Below are 21,523 nucleotides of genomic sequence, written 5' to 3'. Positions count from 1 at the left end.
AGGTTTTTGGTGAATTCGCGGAAATGAAGGGTGGTAATTGGTTATTTCGGGTTTATTTTTGTTTGGGTTTGGTGACGGTGCCTAACACAATTACAGACCCCAAATTGGGTCGGGGTCTGCCCAACACAAAATGGGGTCCGTCAATAGCAGAACCCATTATTAATCACGTGGGTTTGGGAAGACATTTGTTCCCACTTCGCACTACACTGACACATCATCATTTTCTCCGTTATATATTTACTTATTAATGTTTTATTTATTCAATTAAAATGGATGGGACAAGCACCCCTGTTGAACACCATCCTACTTAAAAGTTCAATTCACTTTAAATAAATTTAATATTGCAAATCAACAAGATGTGATGGAAATAACAACACAAGAAGTGAGTTGTGGTCGTTTTGCAGAAAATGAGATAGAAAATTCCAAAAAAAAAATCAAGATCTAATTCTTTGCAGGGCAAGACTATATATTGAAAAATCCAAAACCAAATTGGAGAAGACGATGACGTGCCAGTAGACATTGGCCACTCAAATTGAGTTTAACCCAAAAAGATACGTGATTTAAACGGGCACTCATCAAATTGTATTGGGCAGCTTCCGATGCAAGCCCGACAACTAAGTCCAACAACAATAGCCCAATACCCCTCAATGCATACATTTTTTAAATTTTTTTTTTCAAACCTTTTTAGCCGGTATCATCTCTCTCGCGAGATTGAACCCCAAAAAAAAAAAAAACTTCAAGTTTTCTGTCAAACAAAAAAAAAAAAAAACTTCAAGTTTTCTGTCGTGTTCATACTTCGAGTGTGAACACTTCGAATGTTGAGTTGTAAATCAACAATGGGAATTGAAGTTGACGACTTCACCCAATTCAAGTCGTGTCCCGTTTGAATATATACTCAAACTTGGTTGGGTTGATTAAACTTGATTATGTTGATTAAATTTGATTGGGTGGAAGATTGAGTTGATTAAACTTGATTAGAGTGGAAGATTGGGTTGATTAAACTTGATATTTTTTTGGAGTTTGGGTGGAAGATTGTGTTGATTAAACTTGAGTTCGAGTTTGAGTTGATTAAGTAGAAGTTAATTTTTAAAATGAACTCGTGACAAACAAATCGAATTTCTTAAGTCCAAACGACCCAGCCATGTCGCTCAAGAGAGTCCCCAAACGACCCCGTCATGTTGTCCTGGAGACTGCCCAAACGACCCCGCCATATGGCGAGATCGTTTGAGTGTACACTCAAACGACCCGAGAAATTTGTTATGGCGAAACTGGTTGGATTGGTTGTTGGGTCTGGACTTTGATGACAAACTTGTAATATGACAAATTGTAATATTTCTTTTTTTTTGGGGATTGCCCAATACAGGACCCAAAAGATATCGAAATTTTGATACAAAAAGATTTTGTAAATAAATATCATTTAAGATATGATGACTTGGACTTGTGAAATTTTGGGTGTGATGTGCCAAGGTCTTCTTCAAATTTGGGGATAAAACTAACGGTCCACATAGAGAAATTGGAGCATTTTTTAATATAAAAAAAAAAATCCTTTTCATATCTTTCATATCTCAAGATACAGACATCCGTTCAATTCCTGGGACCACCATTATTCTTGGTACACCCAGAAGTACAATATACATTTGTTTTAAATTTTGTTAACAGCTAAAGAAGAAAAACTAGTCATAAACTCCAACCATCCAGGCGGAGTAATCAATCTCCAACTCACCTTGTTTTCATCGAACACATTCTTATTATTATTACTCTCGTTTCATTCCCTTCTTCGTCTCTCTTCAAACCCATTTTCAAGGTATCTCATTTCACATTTTGTTTGTGTAACACTGTATCAGATCCATCACTAATAATTAAGTGCTCTTGTTTTTCTTTCAAGGTTTAAATTATAATAATGGATTCCATTACTGTTTGCAAAGCTGTTTCTCCTCATGTACCTGTAACAACTGTAAGTTTTTTTTTTTTATTGATTATGTTCCTGTTGGTATTAAGTGTTTGGTTTGGCATCTCGGCATCTTATCATACGATCAAATGTTTTTATTTGTAACATCTTCAAAATTTTACCTGATATATTATTTTCAGTACTCTGCTACGGTGCATTTAACTTGTGTATATTGACTCAGTGATGAGTTCTCAGCACTCAATGGTTGTTTTGATGGAAAATGTTCATATTGGAAAACCATTTTACCTGATGAGGCCCTTCATTACTTTCTGTCAATTTGTAGTTTTTAAGGCTGTCAATATAGCTTATTCATTTTCAGAGAAGTCTTTTCAAAAGCTGGTTCTTTTGTCGTCACATTCCAAACCATCCTTCTTATCAATTTGCTAAACCAGAAATAAAAGGATTGACATTGACAATGTGAAGATCTGATTGAGATGGAATATTTGCTATTCTGTTTCCTGCTCTTGTTTGTGAATGCCAACGAAGAGTTATGGTACTTCAATTATTGTATAGGGCAAATATTTCAGATATTGTGAGGTGCTTAAGTACTTTCTGAACAATGGGTTTTTTTACTTTTTTCACTATATTATGATGATCATCAAATTCTCCACAACATTTTCTCGTCATTACTTTTAGTGAATGATAAGTAGTGCACTACTTTATTGCTAGAGCGTGCTTTCATTTATTGCTTACTGTTAGTACCACATATTTGTTTTTCTGAGTCGTGGTTTTCGGATTGATTTCTGAAGGGATTGTTTGCGGGACAAGCTAGAGGAATAAAGAGCTCACAGTGTAGCTTTATGGGTGGAAGAGGGGTGGACTTTCCTAGTCAGAGAACTAAAGCTACTCGTGTTAGCCACAAATCTAAAAAACGTGGGGGGGCACTTAATGCAACTTGCCGGGCTGACAAGATTCTTGTGGCTAATAGAGGGGAGATTGCAGTACGTGTTATAAGAACTGCTCATGAAATGGGGATACCGTGTGTTGCTGTCTACTCAACCATAGATAAGGATGCACTGCATGTGAAGCTCGCGGATGAGGCAGTTTGTATAGGTGAAGCACCAAGTAATCAATCGTAAGTGACTTCATATCTTTTTTGTCTTCATCTTCTTGTTCTTTTGTTGTTTCCAACTGCCTTTCCTCTGTCTCTTCCAATCGTCTTTCTTTCGGTTTTTTGTTACTACATCATTGTTGGGTTTTTTTTATATCGATACTAAGCACTATGCCTAGGAAATAAGTCAATGCAATTAAAATTACCTCTTCCTTTCTATTGTTTTTGTATTTTTTTGCCCTTAAACTTTTTTCATGGGGAAGCCACTGTCATCAAAATTTTGTTTTACTTTCTTATTTATGTTTTTAAAATTTTGCGGTTAGTTTGTAGACTCATTTGACATTTTCTGTGTCTCTCATTTTAAATGATCAGTTTTCACTTTTGCAGTAAGTTAGTACTGTTATTATTAAATCATTTCTTCCTGTCCTCACAGGTACTTGTTGATCCCAAATGTTTTATCTGCGGCTATTAGTCGCGGATGTACTATGTTGCATCCTGGTTATGGCTTCCTTGCCGAGAATGCAACTTTTGTTGAAATGTGCAGAGAGCATGGGATTAACTTCATTGGGCCAAATGTAAATACTTTTAATTAAGTCTAATAGTTTTCGTCCCGCATTGCAAGTAAGTGTTCCAAGTATAAATTATAGGGGACTGCAAGGTTTCTCTATTATGGACTGCTAAGTTATCCACACTTTATATATCAAGTTATCAACGTTAAATAATGTTAGCTATTAATTCTCATTATAATTTTAACAATTAACAGTAGTAATTACAATAATAACAACAATATTAAATTAATATTAGTATTAGTATTAATATTATTATTGTTATTATTAGATGCAGCGTATCACGACAGAAGATATATTTTTTGTTTTGTATATACCTATTACCTTAGTAACATGGACACTTTATATTCTTAAAAAATTCCATGTAACTCACAGTGACAGACACACAAACACTCATGTCGGATACACTGACACATTGTGCCGACAATTTCAAACTAGGGTTTCTTATACCCCAAAAGACTAAGAAAGAAAATCTATTAACATACTTAGAACTCCGTGATATGCCACTTTCATACTTATTTATTTGTTAGGAGGGCTTTGAAAGGTCTTGAGCCCAAGAATTAGCTGTGTAACTAAAGAATAGTAATAGTTTTCTTTTTAACTAGTTGTGTCTCTGTGTCCCACGTCATATAGGTCGTCGTATTGGGCACTTTGTATCCGTGTTAGACATTCTGTATCTGTGTCCGACTTACATATCCGTGTCAATGTGACTTAGCCTTTTACGAAAGTGTGTACGTTTTTCTTTTTCTCCTGGTATTTGCACAATTTAAGACTCGTGTTATTATCTTGCAGCCTGACAGCATACGTGTCATGGGTGACAAGGCTACTGCACGAGATACTATGAAGCGAGCTGGTGTTCCAACTGTACCAGGAAGTGCAGGATTGGTACAGGTAGGCCATGAGCTTCGTTTTCGCTTTCTTTATCCTTTCCATGCTTCTTTTAGGCAGCTAAATGGCAGAAGATGGTTTATCTAGTTGGTGATCTGCTGTATTATTTTATAAAATATTTATGGGTAACATCCTAGGAAATGGCAGAAGATGGTTTATCTAGTTGGTGATCTGCTTTATTATTTTAAAAAATATTTACTGGTAACATTCTAGCGTCCCAGTGGAAACATTATTATATTTCTTTATCATTCCTCACAATATAAGTCTTGTTCAATTTCAGAGCACAGAAGAAGCTATCAGGCTTGCTCACGAGATTGGTTTTCCTGTGATGATCAAGGTATGCCATCTATCCTCCAGTCATCATTTTCGTTTGAGCATCAACATAAACACATGACACTTATTGATACATTGTCTAAATCCACCTGCACAAGATAACACTAAGACTTTTTGAATTTGTACGAAGAGAGCAAACTTAAGCTGTTTAGGCACTGGTTAGTACATTAGTAAACTCGCGATTTTATTTATTTATTTATATAATTATTATTTATTGGGTTTTTTAGACAATGGTCCTACTATTACTATGGTAATTAGACTTTGATCCAGAAATGCTAAAATATTAGGTTTTAGTCCTACTTCCGCTACTTGACTGTGGTCATGCTGCTTGCTCTTTTGATATGACCAAAATGCCCCTAAACATCTCAACTTCGGCCCAAGGACTGTAACTGGGTTAAAGCAAACCCATTTTATCCTCTCTTCTGCCCATTTTATCCTAGCAACCTATCAATTCCATTTAGTAGGAAGAAGTGAACATTATAGTGTGCAAAAATATAGTTACTGCAAGAAGTGTCTACAAATGCAGAAAATGGCATTGACACAGTGCCAGGTAAAACACTGCACTGGCCGTCCTGAAAGGATCTCCCAAAATCTCAATCACTAGAAGTAACCTTCATGATGTTTGATCTGTTAAAGTTGAATGAAAATTTACTATGACATACTCTTTCATGGTACCAAATGGAGATGAGTTAAGGTATTATTGTTGGTGGAGGATGGAATACTGACTATCCTGATCATTCTTACAAAAGTCCGCTCTATCTTAAACTTGACAACATCAATCGAAAACAAAGGAAAGTAAGCCAGCCCCTACTGATAGTTCTAAATTACAGGATGCCAAAGACAAACAACTACTCATATTAAGGCTGCTCAACTAAAACCACTCCAAAAGCCAATACCAGAAGCAGGCCATCAATTCTATGCTAATATCCTTAGGCAGCATAGTGTCCAGCAGGTATGACAATGCACTAATCGTTTTCCTGAGACTACCGCCCCACCTCTTAAAAGTGTTCCGTCACCATGGTTAGTGTTCCTTTGCATGTTATCCCTTCGCCTCAACCATGACTACAAACAATGAAACTTGCCATCACCTCAAATTCGCCGATTTCACTGCAAATCAAGCGATTCTTGACTCAGTTACCGTTTCAAATCGAGTTTATATTATCGTTTTCAGTATGAAACAAGTACTCAATGGCCTGATTTAATGCATACACTTCTAATAAAGGGTGGAAGATTCAACTGGGAGTAGTGATTTTGGTTGGGTTTTGATTCGAATTTGGGTGCTATTCATTATTTGGATTTTGGAGAGTTGAAAACCAAATTAATTTTGAGGTTGCGTCTTGTTTTTTGTTTACTTTTAGTTGGAGAAACGAAGTTTAGAAGTAGGTGGGTGATTTAGTTGGCGAGGATGAGTTTCTTTTGGTTGTTTTGGATTATTTTGCTCCTATTTAGTTGTGAGGGAAACGGGTAGAAGAGGGGGATTAAATGGGTTTGTTTCAACCAATTGTTATTGGGTCAAACTTTAGATGTGCGAAATCAACTAAAATCTTATGGCCACACGTTTAAGATTCTAATAGCCATTCATTTAATGACACGTGTAATGAATTATTCAACCAGTCAGCTAATGAGAGGCATGCTCAAGGGCATTCTGGCCATATCAAAAAGAGCAAGCAGCATGACCACAGTCAACTGAGTTGACTAACAATCAAGTAGCAGAAGTAGGATAAAAAACTAATATTTCAACATTTTTAGACCAAAGTCTAATTATCATAGTAATAGTAGGACCAATGTCTAAAAAACCCTTATTTATTTATTATTATTTTCAGACTGGAACAAAAAAGCCAATTGCAGTGCTAATCTTGATTGCTTTGATAAGAGAATGGGTGTCAAGGGGTTAAGGATGTCATATATCTGTATATGGATCTCACTCAAAAGTTTCGCAGGGATGCCAAATCATAAGAAACTCAATTTCTGTTGTGAGCGTTAACCTGGGCATGCTTAAACCTTTCTTGTCCATTTTTAGAAACTATCAAGTTTTTGTCAACAAATATGTTACACACTCAATTACTCTCTCTCTCTGGTGGTATTGTGTGTGTGTGTGTGTGTGTGGGGCTGGGTGGGTGGGTGGAGCTCGTGTTCACTCATGCCAAACTTCTCACTGTTTAGAAATGTTACATAATTTTATTATGATAGTCACTTGCATTGTCTTTCAAGTTGATGTATGCTCCCACACTCAGTCAGCTTTAATTTTATCTTGAATATGTGTATATAACTCCAGGACATGGTTTGGAGCTTCTTTGGTCATGTCATTTTTTTTCTTGTCCTATTTCTTTTAGTATTGTTTAGAAAATCCTTGTATGTGAAAATATGGGTTGTTTCCTATCAAAATATACATATTCAGATCACTCGGGTTGTGCCGTTGTGGAAAAGCTAACCAAGAAGAAAAATTATATTAACTCGTTGTAGTTGTTAAAAAGTCAGGAAAATAGAAAGGTAAGAAAAGCTAAAATTCAGAAATCTAAAATGTGGCTTATGTTTCTCATTTCTAACACATGGAAATCACTAGTAGTAGGTAACTAGAAGTACCCGTCCTTACTGATTCATCATATCAATCTTGTATTTGCATTGTATATGTTTCTGAAGGGCAGTGGCAGCCTTAACCTGTATGTTTTCAAATCCAAATGTTGTTGGCCATTGAGATGTATTACCTCAACCTTGTTTTGTCACTGAAAATTGAATGTAACAAAGTTTTATCATGAAATATATTGTCGTTTCTATGGGCATTTCAAACATTATACACTTTTAATAATTTGAAGGCCACTGCTGGTGGTGGAGGACGAGGAATGCGTCTTGCTAAAGAACCTGATGAGTTTGTGAAGCTGTTACAGGTATGACCCATTCATTACACTGCCTATATCACAAGCTTCATTGTTTGCTAGATCTTTTTAGCGATTCGTAAAAAAACTTTTGCTGACAAGTATGTAGTTTTGTGGACCTTGATCTGTCTCTTCTTATTTCTGTGATTTTGGCTTAGCACTTTTTTAATGGTGGAAAAGGAGAAGCTTCTTCTGAAGTTTATTTTATACATCAATATTTATGTGTATGTAAGACAAATTATCAAAGACATCGTATTTACTTTTACAGCAAGCAAAAAGTGAGGCTGCAGCTGCATTTGGAAATGATGGAGTTTATTTGGAGAAATATATTCAAAATCCGAGGCACATTGAGTTCCAGGTAGTTATGGTGGCACATATCGTTGCTTTTCAGGTTCTATTACTCAATTGCATTGCGGAGATTGTGATTGATATTTGTCATATCGATTGGATGCACAGGTTCTTGCAGACGTATTCAATAATGCGGTCCACTTTGGGGAGCGTGATTGCAGCATTCAGGTACATCTAACTCTTACCCTTTTTCTTCACTAAGTTCTTGGTCAATCAGAAATTTGTTGGCTTAAAAGGTGCTAGTCATAGTCAGCTCTCACTAAGTCCGGAATCTGATTGATTTTGAATTTTGATGGTATATACATATCGGTTAAACTTGAAACAAAAGCTGGAATTTCAAACCAATAGGTTTGGTATTTAAATTATTCTGTGTGTCTTCTGAAGTCATGCTTTTCCTCCCCAAGTTGGCAAATATCTTCAACGGTTTCTCGTCAAACATCTCCTGTTCAACTCTCAGCTATCACACTCTTGCCTAGATACTCCTGGATCTGTTTCAGGGTCTTCCTACAATTATAGCTTCTTCATTACTAAAAGCTGCTATATATAAACTTCGGGGGGCATGAAGTGCCGAACTTATTTGCCAGATTCGTGGAATTATACTAAGCCATAATCTTGTACATGAATTACATATACACAGAGAAGTAGGCAATATTTCCAAATATCATACAAAATTATGTTATAAATCTAGGACTCTCGGCTTCATAGTATGCACTCACCTTGTTTTCTAAACAGAGGAGGAATCAAAAGCTGCTTGAAGAAGCTCCCTCTCCAGCATTAACCCCAGAATTAAGGAAAGCCATGGGTGATGCAGCAGTTGCTGCAGCAACGTCTATAGGATACATTGGTGTAGGAACTGTCGAGTTTCTATTGGATGAAAGGGGTTCCTTTTATTTCATGGAGATGAACACTAGGATCCAGGTACAGTTGGACAGAGGATTTGATTTTGTTGATTAAAGTTTCTGAAAAAACTCTTGGTTTAACAAATATGTATGTAAATAATATATAATGACACTTTTTGCAATACTAACCCAGGTGGAGCATCCTGTGACTGAAATGATATCTTCCGTCGATTTGATTGAGGAACAAATCCGTGTAGCTCAAGGGGAGAAGCTCCGGTACAAGCAGGTAGAAGGAGCCAGACATTATGTACATTCATTTTGTTATCGATTTATTAAGGGTTCAGAATCATTTCTGTTTTTCATCTACAGGAAGATATTGTACTTAGAGGACATTCCATTGAATGCCGTATTAATGCAGAAGATGCATTCAAAGGATTTCGACCAGGACCTGGTATGCTTTTGTGAATAAAGAAAGATTTTAAAGTTATAAATGTGTCCCTAGTTCTACCGCATGGTGAGTGGTTATCCTTAAGTAAAAGATTAAAAGTCATATAATTAATAATTTGTCTATATTACTTTTTTACAACTTTTTGGGCAACACTTTTCTGTTGACAAACTAGGGTACTGTTCTTTAGTTTTGAGGGAAAGTAACATGTTCTGTTATTTATTTAAACAGGAAGGATAACAGCGTACTTGCCATCTGGAGGCCCATTTGTTAGAATGGATAGCCATGTTTATCCTGATTATGTGGTTCCCCCAAGCTATGATTCCCTACTTGGGAAGGTCTCTCTCTCTCTCTCTCTCTGTGTTTGCTCTTGGTGCTGTGTACAAACTAGGCATGCATTTCTATTATCCATGGTTGTACTTGTATATAGTAATCTATTTGTGCCTTTACACAGTACAGTTTTAGTATGTCATATACACCTGTATTCACAGTACACTGCATGCATCTATATACGGATTTATTCAGCCTTTTTTTTTTTTTTTTTCATTTGGATCTCTGCTTTTGTGTAGTGTGTACACTATATTTTGGTTCTTTGTGTGTGCTTCAGTGCTTGGATTGGTAGACACATATCTGTTCTCTTTGGTTGTGTACTAAATAAGAATTTGCATTTTGCGTGAATGTGACACATTACATGCATCTTCTATTCTGTCTTTTTAATTTCCATGTATCATATTTGCATGCCTAAGTGTGTACGTGTCTACACTCTATACTTGTGTTTGTTTCTCATGTAAATATATGAATGCACGTATAGCTGTATGCTATTAAAGAGAAATGATGATGGTATGTTCTGTGATAAGTGAAATTATGATTGTACGCTCCCATGATATCTTATTTAACTGGTACTGTAGTAAGGTCTTGAATCTCATTGTTGTCTGTTTTCCCAAGCTGAAATCAAAAGGATAACGCTGATATCTAACTTCTGCATGCTGTATTTGTTTAGCTTATTGTTTGGGCTCCAACAAGAGAGAGAGCAATTGAACGTATGAAACGAGCTCTAAATGATACCATTATTACAGGTTTGAAACATTAACCCTTAAGTTATTACCTTCCTTTTCTTCTTCTCCCTCCCTCTTTTTTTCTGCTATACTATCAGTTGTTAGTGGTAGGGATTAAGAGGAGCATTACACTTTGGCATGTGCTAATTGTTGCTTCAAAGGGGTGACTCATGAAAATTTTAGGTCATTCGGATACCCTTTGCGATGCAATGAGGGTGTAATTGGGGGCTAGCGCACTTTTCAAAATTCAAGTAGCATCTTGCTATGAGACCCATTTTTGTTAACTACTGTAATTTTTGTGACATTGATGAAATGACTTGAGCTTTACTCATCAAATAAGGAAAATAACATCAAGTAGTCTAATTGAATGAAATTTGAGATTTCTTTGTCCTAATTGGACTCTGGACTTAATGGTTAGTACAAGAAAATGTCATTTTCTCTGTATCAAAACGAAAATGATGGACACTTATGGCTGCTTTTGTTTTATCAAAGAAAAAAATAACCTACTCATTTTTCTTCTCTTGTTCTTTATGAAAATACAATTATTTCATGATGTAGTTTTTCGACTATCAGTTGGTTTACCTAATTTTTTGTTTCACTTGCAGGGGTTCCCACAACCATTGAGTATCATAAACTTATTTTGGAAATTGAGGTCTCTCTCTCTCTCTCATGTGTCTTACAGGGCATAAGTGCATAACCATATGAAGTTGTGTGATGTGAACTTGTTCATTTGTATTGCAGGACTTCAAAAATGGCAAAGTTGATACTGCATTCATACCAAAGCATGAAAAAGAGTTGGCTGAGGTAAGAATTTGTATAAGTTCATTAAGTTGAGCAAAATTTAATGCCAGTGGTATATTTGGATAGGCCACATGTAACATCTGGCCAGAGTTATTTATAGGCATGTCTTAGATGCAGCTCATCCAAAAAAACTGCACCAGCTCTAGATTCTGAATTTTAAAACTTGGAGATTATTTTTTTGCTTCATTCTATCATGTGGGTTGTCGCTGTTTCTTAATCTGTTGTCAGCATGAACTTTCAATTTTGAGCTTTAGTCGGTTGGTATTCAGTGAACATATCCCCAAAATGATGAAAAAGATCGTTATGAAAAATAAATAAGTATAACATCTTAGTAGCAGCTTAACCTTTTGTTTTTGGGTTTTTGGTTGTTGTAGAGTTAGTATAGTATTATAGCCAATGATTACAATATTACTTCACGCAGTTTATATTTTTGAGGCCTAAAATAAAGTTTATATTATAAGGCTATGGTCTATCTGAGGGATCAGCCATCATAAATTGTCGTTACAAATATTATATCTCGTCAATTGGGGTACATAGTAAAGCACCTCTATCAAGTGTATGTGTATCTAGTGAAATGTTCTTCTTCGATTGTGAAATTGCTACTTAATTCGTTCTCAATGTTCTATAAAAGCTAATGAGATTGTTCATAATTGTGTTTGCAGCCACAGAAAATGGTCCTATCAACACCTGCAAAAGAACTGGCCAGCTCAACAGCCTAAATGAATATTTTTTGCCATAGTCATGACTATATTCGAAAGTTTGATGTTCACATTTGGACGAGAATCTTGACGATTGATCTTCGCTTCAAGGCTACACTTAAATTATCTTTTCGAGTTTTTATATTTTCTACAGATGTATGGAAAATTGTAGGAATAAGAATCTGCACTGTGGACTTGTTTCAGTATGTTATTATGTATTAGGTGAGATGTTTTGTAGGACACATCTAAAGGACTAAAGGGATTGCCATGATACTCACAAAGTGAGCTCTTTTATTAGTATTAGTCAGGGTACATGAATAATGAGTTTGTATATTCTAGTATCTGCGATGATTTGAACTTGTGGCTGTAATGGTACTACACTGGTTTCTTCAAAGTAGAGCAATAATAAGTGACTGGCGGAAGTGTTAAACTAGGGTTGAAGTCTTTACGGTCAGTTACACTCTGACACTGTGCCCTGTCTTTAGCACTAGGTTGCAGATAAACTCTGAACAGAAAGGAGATATGCTGCTAAAAAGATGTTGACTTCTAACTGATTCTCTCAACTGAAATCAGTGTTTTGTAAAATTGTTGTGCCTAGAGTTTTTCAGGAAAAAGAAAGAAAGAGGAAAACAGAACACAGGAAACTAAAAACAGACATAACAAAAGAATACAAAATATAGTCTCTGCATTTTAATAATTCACAAGCCTGTTACATTTGAGTAACTCATAAAAGCATTATAGTTAAATGAATCCCTACACATTAATGAAACCAAATTTCCCCCAAAGTCGGAACAGTGCGTATCAAATAAATAAGCAGACACAATACTATCAAACTCAAAGTAACTTGGATCAGGGTCTTAATATCTCTTCATCCATTGCCACATCTCCTTCACTAAAACTAAACTCCTTATTCTTCAAAAAATCATCAAAATCATCATTACTGGCAATATCATCAAGTGAGTCGTCATTAATTTCTAACTCAAAGTCATCACAAAAAAGGTTACAGAACTCTTCATCTGATAGACATCGACGATGATGAGGATGATAGTTTCTCCAAACGACACAAAATACTCTGTTTTACATCCATTAGACCCTTCTCCGACGTGGATATTCCCCCACCAAAACCCATTGTCAAAATTCTTACTCCCCAATATCTACACCATGCAAATCATCAAATGCTACTAAAGAATTTTGTGAACTCGTCAACCGAAGTGTTACTATAAGAATAAAGATTACCGGAAGATGAAAACATTGCAATGTCGGTCTTACATATCACCTTCATTAAAGGAACGAGTTTGACCGGTGTAAGAGTTGTTTTATACTGTTAAAACTTGATGATGACGAATTCATCAATTAGGAAACTAGTAGCTTTTTGTTTACAGCTGTTAACCCGGCCTTAAATCCTAATCCAACTAGTATAGAGCCCACGTGCGTGCGTGATTAGGAAGTAAGAGAAGGCAGGTTAAAAGTTAAAAGAGGAGACAAGGAGTAAATAAAGTGGATTAAAAGATGACGCAAGAGAGAGAATTGTTCACAAAAATCGAGTCGGGGAATTTACTCGCCGAGTTATATCATGAATAGACTCGGGTAAACTCGGCCAAGTTTCCTAGTCGACTCGGCGAGGGTATAGTATTATCATTGTTCTAAAAATCGGTCTAGGCGGTCTCTAGGCGCTAGGAGGTGCCAAACCGACTCGTCTAGGCCCTAGTCGTTTAAAAAATCGGTGGACCGACTAGGCGGTTCAGTTTTTTTTTTTTTTTTTTTAGAATGATTAAATGTCGAAAAATAAAGGCCCGTGTAGGTTTAAAATTTGAATGAGTTTAAAAACTTAAGTCTAATGTAAATTATATGCCACTATAACAAAGAGTATGTTTTTATATAAAGTCAATAGTCCTCAACTATTACACATTTTTGTAATAAATATATTTGTTTGTATTTATTTTTTGAGTTATGATAAATGATTTTCTTCATTTCTTGTAGTATATATATGTGTGTATTACTATATATAGGAAAAAAAAACCGTCTAGCGCCTAGCCCATCTAGATGCTAGACGCTCTTCCACCGCCTGACTACTGCCTACCTAGCGTTTTTTATAGTATGGATTAATATTATTATAGTATAGTGTCATTGGGATCAAACAAGCCTCGAGGCTGTAGGTTAGGGTACAATGGGCCTCCTGAAGCCATACAATGGAGGTGACATTCCATAGGACTGGATTACTAGCTGAACAACGACAGGGAACATGGGATGATGATGGCAAGATCGGATTGATCTATGCCACGTATAATTACTTAATTTCCTGTGATACAATCTTTATACTGAGGCGCTTCCACTTCTCTTTACTAGACAAAATGCTCTATACTGGCACTGCCCACAATTGCAAGGTGATGTAGTGTTCATTCCACCAATGATATAAAACAAGTACTACCATAAGCAGAGGAAATTATATCAAGGGTCTTAAACAAGAGAAACTATTTGCTGGCCTACTCAAGTTCTATCACGGATGATATTGAACCGTCTATTTCATACCAGGGCCGGCTCTGTCGGCAGGCCAACTATGCAGCCGCCTAGGGCCCCCATCTAACCTAATACATACTAGACTACAAGCAGATTTAGTCCAGTCCAGTCCAATAATTGCAACAGACCACTCAAACATTGGGCCCAACGACCATTTCTATAAAAGACCTTATAGAAAAAAAATATATATAGCCCCCATTAAAGAGACTCGCCTAAGGTCCATCAAAGTTTAGAGCCGGCCCTGTTTCATACATATGCAAGATATTTCCCTCTTATACATTTGAGCATGAATAATTATCTAGTCCTGGACCAGATTTTATGAGGATGAAATAGCACATTGCTGACGATCAGGGTCGCATATAAGAAAATTAGAGTCTATGCAATTAGTTGACGACAGCATGGAATGTTTGCTTCATTCTCTATCTAGCCTCGCTCTGTTGCTTAACATACCAATCAGTTGTCCCCAAAAAGCTCTTGGACTTTGGCTCAAGTTCTGATATGACGTGGGAGAAGAAAATCTGATACGTGTCTATCTATATCACTTCCTTATTATTATTTACAATAAGTCATCTGGAAGCAGTTATGTAACTCCTAGAGTTTAGGAGTATTTAAAGTAGTTGAGTCCTAGTTGAAGTAAACTTAGTAGTGACCTAGTCTTCTGGAAGTGAACGTTGTAACTTCTTTTCCTTATTGGGTGGGTTGAGTACATTAGATATTGTAATCAAGTGCCTATATAAGAAAAGGCAAGTCATGAATAAAAAAACAAGTTATCATCTAATATCTTTTAGCACACTGTGTTAACCGGAGGTCAAGGCTCCTTAATAAGCCTCTATCCATTTTCTATCTTAATTCTCTTATTACACCATAGGTACTATCAAAAACAAGAAGAACAACCCTCAGTACATACCAAATTGGTATTAGAGCTTAGGGATGGACCAGCAGATAGAGCACTTAGAGCAAGCTATGGATAAGCTCTCAACTAGCCAATCAGATCTCATGAACCGAATGAACGAAATGTTTGATAAATTGGATGCTCGTATGGATAGAATGTCTGTTCAGCCTGCTAAAGAAGTTGGAGAAAATTCCCAGTTACCAACTCGAGTTTCCATTGGGCAGAATGGTGAGTATAGAATAAATGGTGGTTCCCAATACAATAGGTCAAACAATTCATACGCGCCTAAGTTTGTGAAGTTGGATTTTCCGTGTTACAACGGTGAAGATGACCCAAGCAGCTGGTTATACAGGGTGAAGGAGTTTTTTCATATGAACCACATTCCTCTGGAAGAACGTGTGTCATTTGCAGCTTTCCATTTTGAGGGTCCTGCTTAACTGTGGTACCAAATTTTGAAGGAGGAGATGACAGTCATAACATGGGAAGACTTCGAACTAGCCGTGTTTATTCGCTATGGTCCCAATCCATTTAGCGACTTTTTCGGCGACCTGGCTAAATTACAGCAAGTTGGATCTGTACAAGAATATCAAGCTCAGTTTGAGCAATTCCTTGCAAAGGTTGGGCATCTTCCGCAAGAACGACAAGTGAATTGCTTTGTTAGTGGGTTGCGTCTTCGATTAGAACCGATATTCAAGATGCAAGACTGAACTCATTATCTATAGCAATTAGGTTGGTTCGTTTGTATGAAGCACGAGATTCATCATAGCGGCGACCGGTACCAATAGGGGAATCAAAACGAATTTTTTTTATCTAACAGAGACACTGCAAGTAACGGTGCTAGTATTCCGGTTCGGCGATTATCACAAGCTGAATTACAAGAGCGGTGTAATAAGGGGTTGTGCTATAATTATAACGAGAAATTTGTTCCGGGGCATCGATGCAAGAAGTTATTTGTGATAGAAAGTTGCTATGATGAAGAGGATGGTGATATAATTATGAATGAGGATGACACTATTCATGAAGGCTTGAGCGAGTTGCCTGAGATTTCTTTGCATGCAATTTCGGGTTCTCGGGCACCAGAAACAATGTGGATAAAGGGTGGCATTGGGTATGTGACGACTATTATTTTGGTAGATTCAGGAAGTATTCATAATTTTATTAGTGAAACTTTTGCTAGCAAGGTGGGCCTACAGCCTGAATGAGGAGGAAAATTTAAAGTTGTAGTGGTTTCTGGTGATAAATTATCCAGTAAAGGTAAGTGCACAAACGTTAAGTTAAATTTACAAGGAGTACTTTTATTTGTGGATTTTTATTTGCTTCCACTAGAAGGCAATGATATTGTGTTAGGCACTTAGTGGCTGCGTACACTTGGTCCTATTCTTTGGGATTTCACAAAATTACAAATGAAGTTTAAGGTAGCAGAAAAAGAAGTACTCTTGCAAGGTGTAAATCCTCCAGCTAATAAACTAGTTGGAGACTTACGGTTTTGCCATGAAGCAAAGCAGTGCAAGAAGGGAGTATTGCTTCAATTATACTCACTCGAAACTCCAGTTCCTAAGCTTAAGGCTGGCTATCACCCTCCACAATTGCAGTAGATTCTGACGGCATTTCAGGATGTATTTGATGAGCCAAAGGGCTTACCATCTCCATGAAAACAAGATCACAGAATTCCCTTGATGGCAGGTAGTGAACCAGTCTATGTCAGGCCTTATCGCTATCTGCATTATCATAAAACAAAAATAGAGAGGCTAGTGGTCGAGATGCTCTCTACATGTGTGATCAAAACTAACAATAGTCCTTATTCTTCACCAGTTATTTTGGTAAAAAAACATGATGGGTCGTGGTGCATGTGTGTTGACTATCATGCTTTGAACAAGCTCACAATCAAGGATCAGTTTCTTATACCGGTAATTGATGAATTATTAGATGAGCTACATGGGGCAAAGATATTTACAAAGCTTGATCTCCGAAGCGGTTATTATCAAATTCGAGTGGTAGCTGATGACACACCAAAGACTGCCTTTCAAACTCATCATGGTCATTACAAATTCTTAGTAATGCCATTCTGGTTGTCTAATGCACCATCCACATTCCAAGCTTTGATGAATGAGGTATTTCAAGATCATTTGAGAAAATTCATTCTAGTATTTTTTTGATGATATCCTTATATATAGCAAGTCTTGGGAGGAGCATTTTCAGCATTTACAGATTGCATTGGCTATACTAAGATCCCACAGGTTGTTTGTTAAAAGAGAGAAGTGTCAGTTCGGTCAAAGTGAGGTGCACTACCTCGGTCATATAATTACTGCTACCGGTGTCGCCGTGGATTCCAATAAAGTTGCAGTGATGAAAAGCTGGCCCAAACCATCCACACCTAAGGCATTAAGAGGCTTCCTTGGTTTGACTGGTTACTATCGCAATTTTGTCCAAAACTTCGGTAAGATCGCCGGTCCACTTACGAAAATGTTACAGAAGGACTCTTTTGTATGGACACCAGTTGCTGAAGAAGCATTTGCACGCTTAAAAGAAGCCATGACAAAAGCTCCAATATTAGCTCTACTTGACTTTGCCAACCAGTTTGTAGTCGAGTGTGATGCTAGTGGTTCGGGTGTTGGTGCTGTTCAAATGCAAGACCACCCTATAACATTTTATAGTCATGCATTACAGGGAAAGAATTTGTTGATGTCGACTTATGAGAAGGAGATGTTAGCATTGGTACTGGCTGTTCAAGAGTGGCGTCCATACTTATTAGGAAGATAGTTCGTGGTTCGAACTGATCAACAGAAAGCTTGAAATATTTGTGGTCCTAAAGAACTATTATCAGAGCTCAAAGAACGATGGTTGTACAAACTGATGGGATTTGATTTTGTTATTGAATACAAAAAGGAAAGGAAAATACGATTGGCAGATGCTCTTTCTAGAAGAAATGGTTTTGCACAAGATAGGAAAAACAAAAGTGAACTTGCAGCTATTACTCATCCCTGTTCCTCAATTTGGTTAGAAGCTATCAAAGAGGAAGTACATACCGATTCCAGATTGCAAAACCTCATTCAACGATCAATGATGACGGGCGGTAGGACCATGGAAATTTCATTTTGGAGTTATTTTTTTTAAAGAGAGAATTTATCTACCTGAAAATTCTTCTTTACTTAAAGATATCCTAGGACAATTTCACAACAGTACCCATGAAGGCTATCAAAAAACTCTTCAAAGAGTTCTAGCTACTTTTTATTGGAAAGGAATGAGACGACATATCTGGGGATTCATTGCTGCTTGTGATGTTTGTCAACGCCACAAACCAGAACAACTTGCTTCAGCCATTTCCTATTCCAAATCAGGTATGGGAGGACATCTCTATGAATTTCATTAATGGTCTGCCTATTTCTAATGGGAAAACTATTATTCTAGTAGTTGTTGATAGGCTGTCCAAATATGCACACTTTCTTCCTTTCTCACATCCGTACACGGCAATTGGTGTTGCGCGAGTTTTCTTTGATAATATTTTCAAGCTGCATGGTATGCCACGGACAGTTGTGTGTGATAGGGATCCAACATTCACAAGTATCTTTTGGTCAGAGTTATTTAAACGGAATGGAACTGATTTTAATTATAGTTCAGCGTACCACGCTCAAACTGATGGCCAAAGCGAAGTGGTGAACTGAACGGTGGAGATGTACTTGCGATGCTTCACAAGTTCTCAGCCCCACGAGTGGATTAAATGGTTATCATGGGCTAAGTATTGTTATAATACTTGATAAGAGCCCAAAACTGTAGTTTTAACCCCTTAATAATCATACTATTAGACCAATTATGTGAATAATAAGTAAGAGTTAATACTGATTACGTGTTTTTATGCATTTCAGGCTTCAAAGTCCATTATGTGCATAAATGTGCCACTTTAGCGAGATAAATGAGCAAAAGTCGTGAGAACTTCGAATGCCATATCTTTGGACTCGAGACTGAATTGGGCCTACCTTATGTCAAAACGACCGGCTCGGAAAGAGCTTTTAATGGTCCAAGCCTTGACCCCAATCAGAGGAGCAGAAGTGGACGAAAAGTCTGTTGAAGCCGAATCTAGTGAAGAGGCCTTTTGAATTTGAAGAATTGGGTTTTGGGCCTGATTCTCTGGCCCAAAACATGGCTCCAAGCCCATGCACGATTTTTGGATCTGGATGTATAAAAACAAAAGCTTAGCTCTTTGTTAATGGTAGATTATTTAGTAGAGAATTAGGGTAGATAGCTTAGAATAGAAAGTAGCCATTAAAATAGCTTCTAGATCTAGTTTTATTGAATTGTTTTACTTAAGTTTAGTTTCAATTCAAATTCTTGTCTTAGATTAAAACTATTAGAATCATAGTTCTTCATTAGTATTAATAAATAAATAGCTATTTGTTAATTTCGATTTTTGTCATTTCCATTTCTAGATCTAATTTCAATTCTTGTGTTATTTCATTTTAGTCATTAAATTAGATTTCATTATTGTTTAATTAAGTAAATTTCAATGCTTTATATTATGTTTAGTTTTAATCTAAATGGAAATGATTGCGTAATGATTCAAGGCTAAAACCTCCATTAGAGGGGTTGATGAAGCCTTGATGAAAACTTAGTGGTTAGTATAGAATTGGTTGTAGAATCTATTCCACTCTAGAAGGTCGTGTTTCGCCATGAGAATGGGTGGACGACCTCACATGCTAGTTAGTATCCGGTAGGAATGCCATTAACACTAGGGATTAGAACTTCGAAATTCTCGCCCGTAAGAACGTGAGGAATGAGATACAACATTCTACGCTAGGTTGTTAAGTTGGATTCGAGGTGGATTCAATTCCCTCTAATTTCTTTATCTAGATTCAAACAATCATGATTTCCGTAGCTTTTCGTAGATTAACTTTAGTTTATATTTTATCTTGTTATTTATTATATTATTATATCTTGTTATTTAAATTAACGCGTCTTGTTAGCATAACATTTCGTAAAGCTCTCATTAGACCTAAGTTTGATTTCTTAGACTTAGAAAACAATCCATGCTAGGGAACTAGGAGTGGAACGAACTTCCTACTCCACTTAGTGCAATTCGCATCGAGAGTAGAAGATTGGCACTTGAGTTTTAGTTTACTTACGGATTGAATTCATCGTTCATGGCGTAGGTAAACTATTCATACCAATTTATCAAATGGCGCCGCTGCCATCTTAGTTGCACTTTAGCATTGTTTTCTTTGTAGAAGTAGTCATTTTTAAGTCCCATTAAACCCACCCACCCTTGGTTGTTTCATACTGTGGTTGCCCATTTCAGCTTTGACAAATTCCGCGAGAAAATACACGGGAGCGCCAGCTTCAAGGAGGAGCGATTATTAATTCGCTAAGTTATTGGAATTTCGTCTACCGAAGGCCGGCGATACCTTCATAGCGACCAGCTCAAACACTGTAATTGAATTTACACCGAAGCAACCGCCCCCATGTGGGGCGACCGCTTAAAAAACATGTAATTTGAAAATTACTCGGAGCGATCGCACCGCTAGCGCCTATCGGCGGCATACAAATGTTAAATTTTCCGGAATTCGACAGTTTTGATTCGAACTTTGATCTTTCATATTTTCGGTGTTCTAACCGCCCTATACACCGAACAAAGCGTAAACAAGACGCTATTCATAAGCCGAAGCAAGGACGCAATCATGTATTCCTTTCTTCCACACCTCGCGATCTCCTGTTAGAGGTTTATACTAGTATATCGAATTGTTTGGAGTGTTGCATGTTTAGTTAAGCTCGACTTAGTCTTGCATGAGATTAAGGTCCGGTCGAACAAAACACCTAACGTAAATACACAACAACAACAACAAACAAGTCTATCTAGTATACCACACACTACACCTCTAGCTACTATTTCACACACACCACCGATATAATGGGGAAGAAAGAGAGACTCCTTTTCGGACTTCTACAAAGCCTTGGCGATAGCCCCAAATCTTGCATCGTTCTAGCGGACCAAAGGGGATTTGAGAATCCCTCCAAATTTTTAATTTGTTACCCGCTTTTCATGGTTTAGACCATGAAAAACCTTATCGGCATTACGCGTGGGATTGAACAAGTCCTAACAACATTCCACCATCCTACGGTTGGTGCGGAACAAATTAAATTAAGGGTATTCCCTTTCACCTGGCCCGATAAGGCGGCGTCTTGGTTAAGCGCCCAAAGCCTAATTACGTGGACTCGTGGGCTAAACTTGTTCAAATTGTTTATGGAACATTTTACCCACCCCTAAAGACGGATGAGAT

At 37.0% G+C, this 21,523-nt stretch overlaps 1 protein-coding gene across 1 annotated transcript; it reads left to right on the top strand.

Moving 5' to 3' along the window:
• The first annotated feature begins 1,651 nt into the window (after positions 1-1,651).
• CAC2 (acetyl Co-enzyme a carboxylase biotin carboxylase subunit) lies at positions 1,652-12,278 on the top strand. Its single transcript, XM_086601725.1, has 17 exons — positions 1,652-1,804; positions 1,886-1,954; positions 2,698-3,023; positions 3,433-3,574; positions 4,358-4,456; positions 4,734-4,790; positions 7,600-7,671; positions 7,928-8,017; positions 8,116-8,175; positions 8,740-8,925; positions 9,040-9,132; positions 9,216-9,297; positions 9,523-9,629; positions 10,292-10,367; positions 10,952-10,998; positions 11,088-11,150; positions 11,810-12,278. The coding sequence occupies exons 2-17, from the start codon at positions 1,901-1,903 to the stop codon at positions 11,864-11,866; spliced, it is 1,611 nt and encodes a 536-aa protein (XP_086457851.1). The 5' UTR covers positions 1,652-1,804; positions 1,886-1,900; the 3' UTR covers positions 11,867-12,278.
• The last annotated feature ends 9,245 nt before the right edge of the window (positions 12,279-21,523 follow it).

The sequence above is a fragment of the Coptis chinensis genome, chromosome 3 (genome assembly GCF_015680905.1).
Source record: "Coptis chinensis isolate HL-2020 chromosome 3, ASM1568090v1, whole genome shotgun sequence".
In the NCBI taxonomy this organism is placed as follows: domain Eukaryota; kingdom Viridiplantae; phylum Streptophyta; class Magnoliopsida; order Ranunculales; family Ranunculaceae; genus Coptis; species Coptis chinensis.
Note: the sequence above shows the minus strand (reverse complement) of the source record. Positions and strands in the feature narration are given on the sequence as shown.

Excerpts from the sequence above, each read along its gene's own strand:
- CAC2 (XM_086601725.1), top strand. The coding sequence starts at position 1,901 with ATGGATTCCATTACTGTTTGCAAAGCTGTTTCTCCTCATGTACCTGTA. Across the intron at positions 9,133-9,215 it reads AGAAGCTCCGGTACAAGCAG|GAAGATATTGTACTTAGAGG; the intron begins GTAGAAGGAGCC and ends TTTCATCTACAG. Across the intron at positions 10,368-10,951 it reads AAATGATACCATTATTACAG|GGGTTCCCACAACCATTGAG; the intron begins GTTTGAAACATT and ends TTTCACTTGCAG.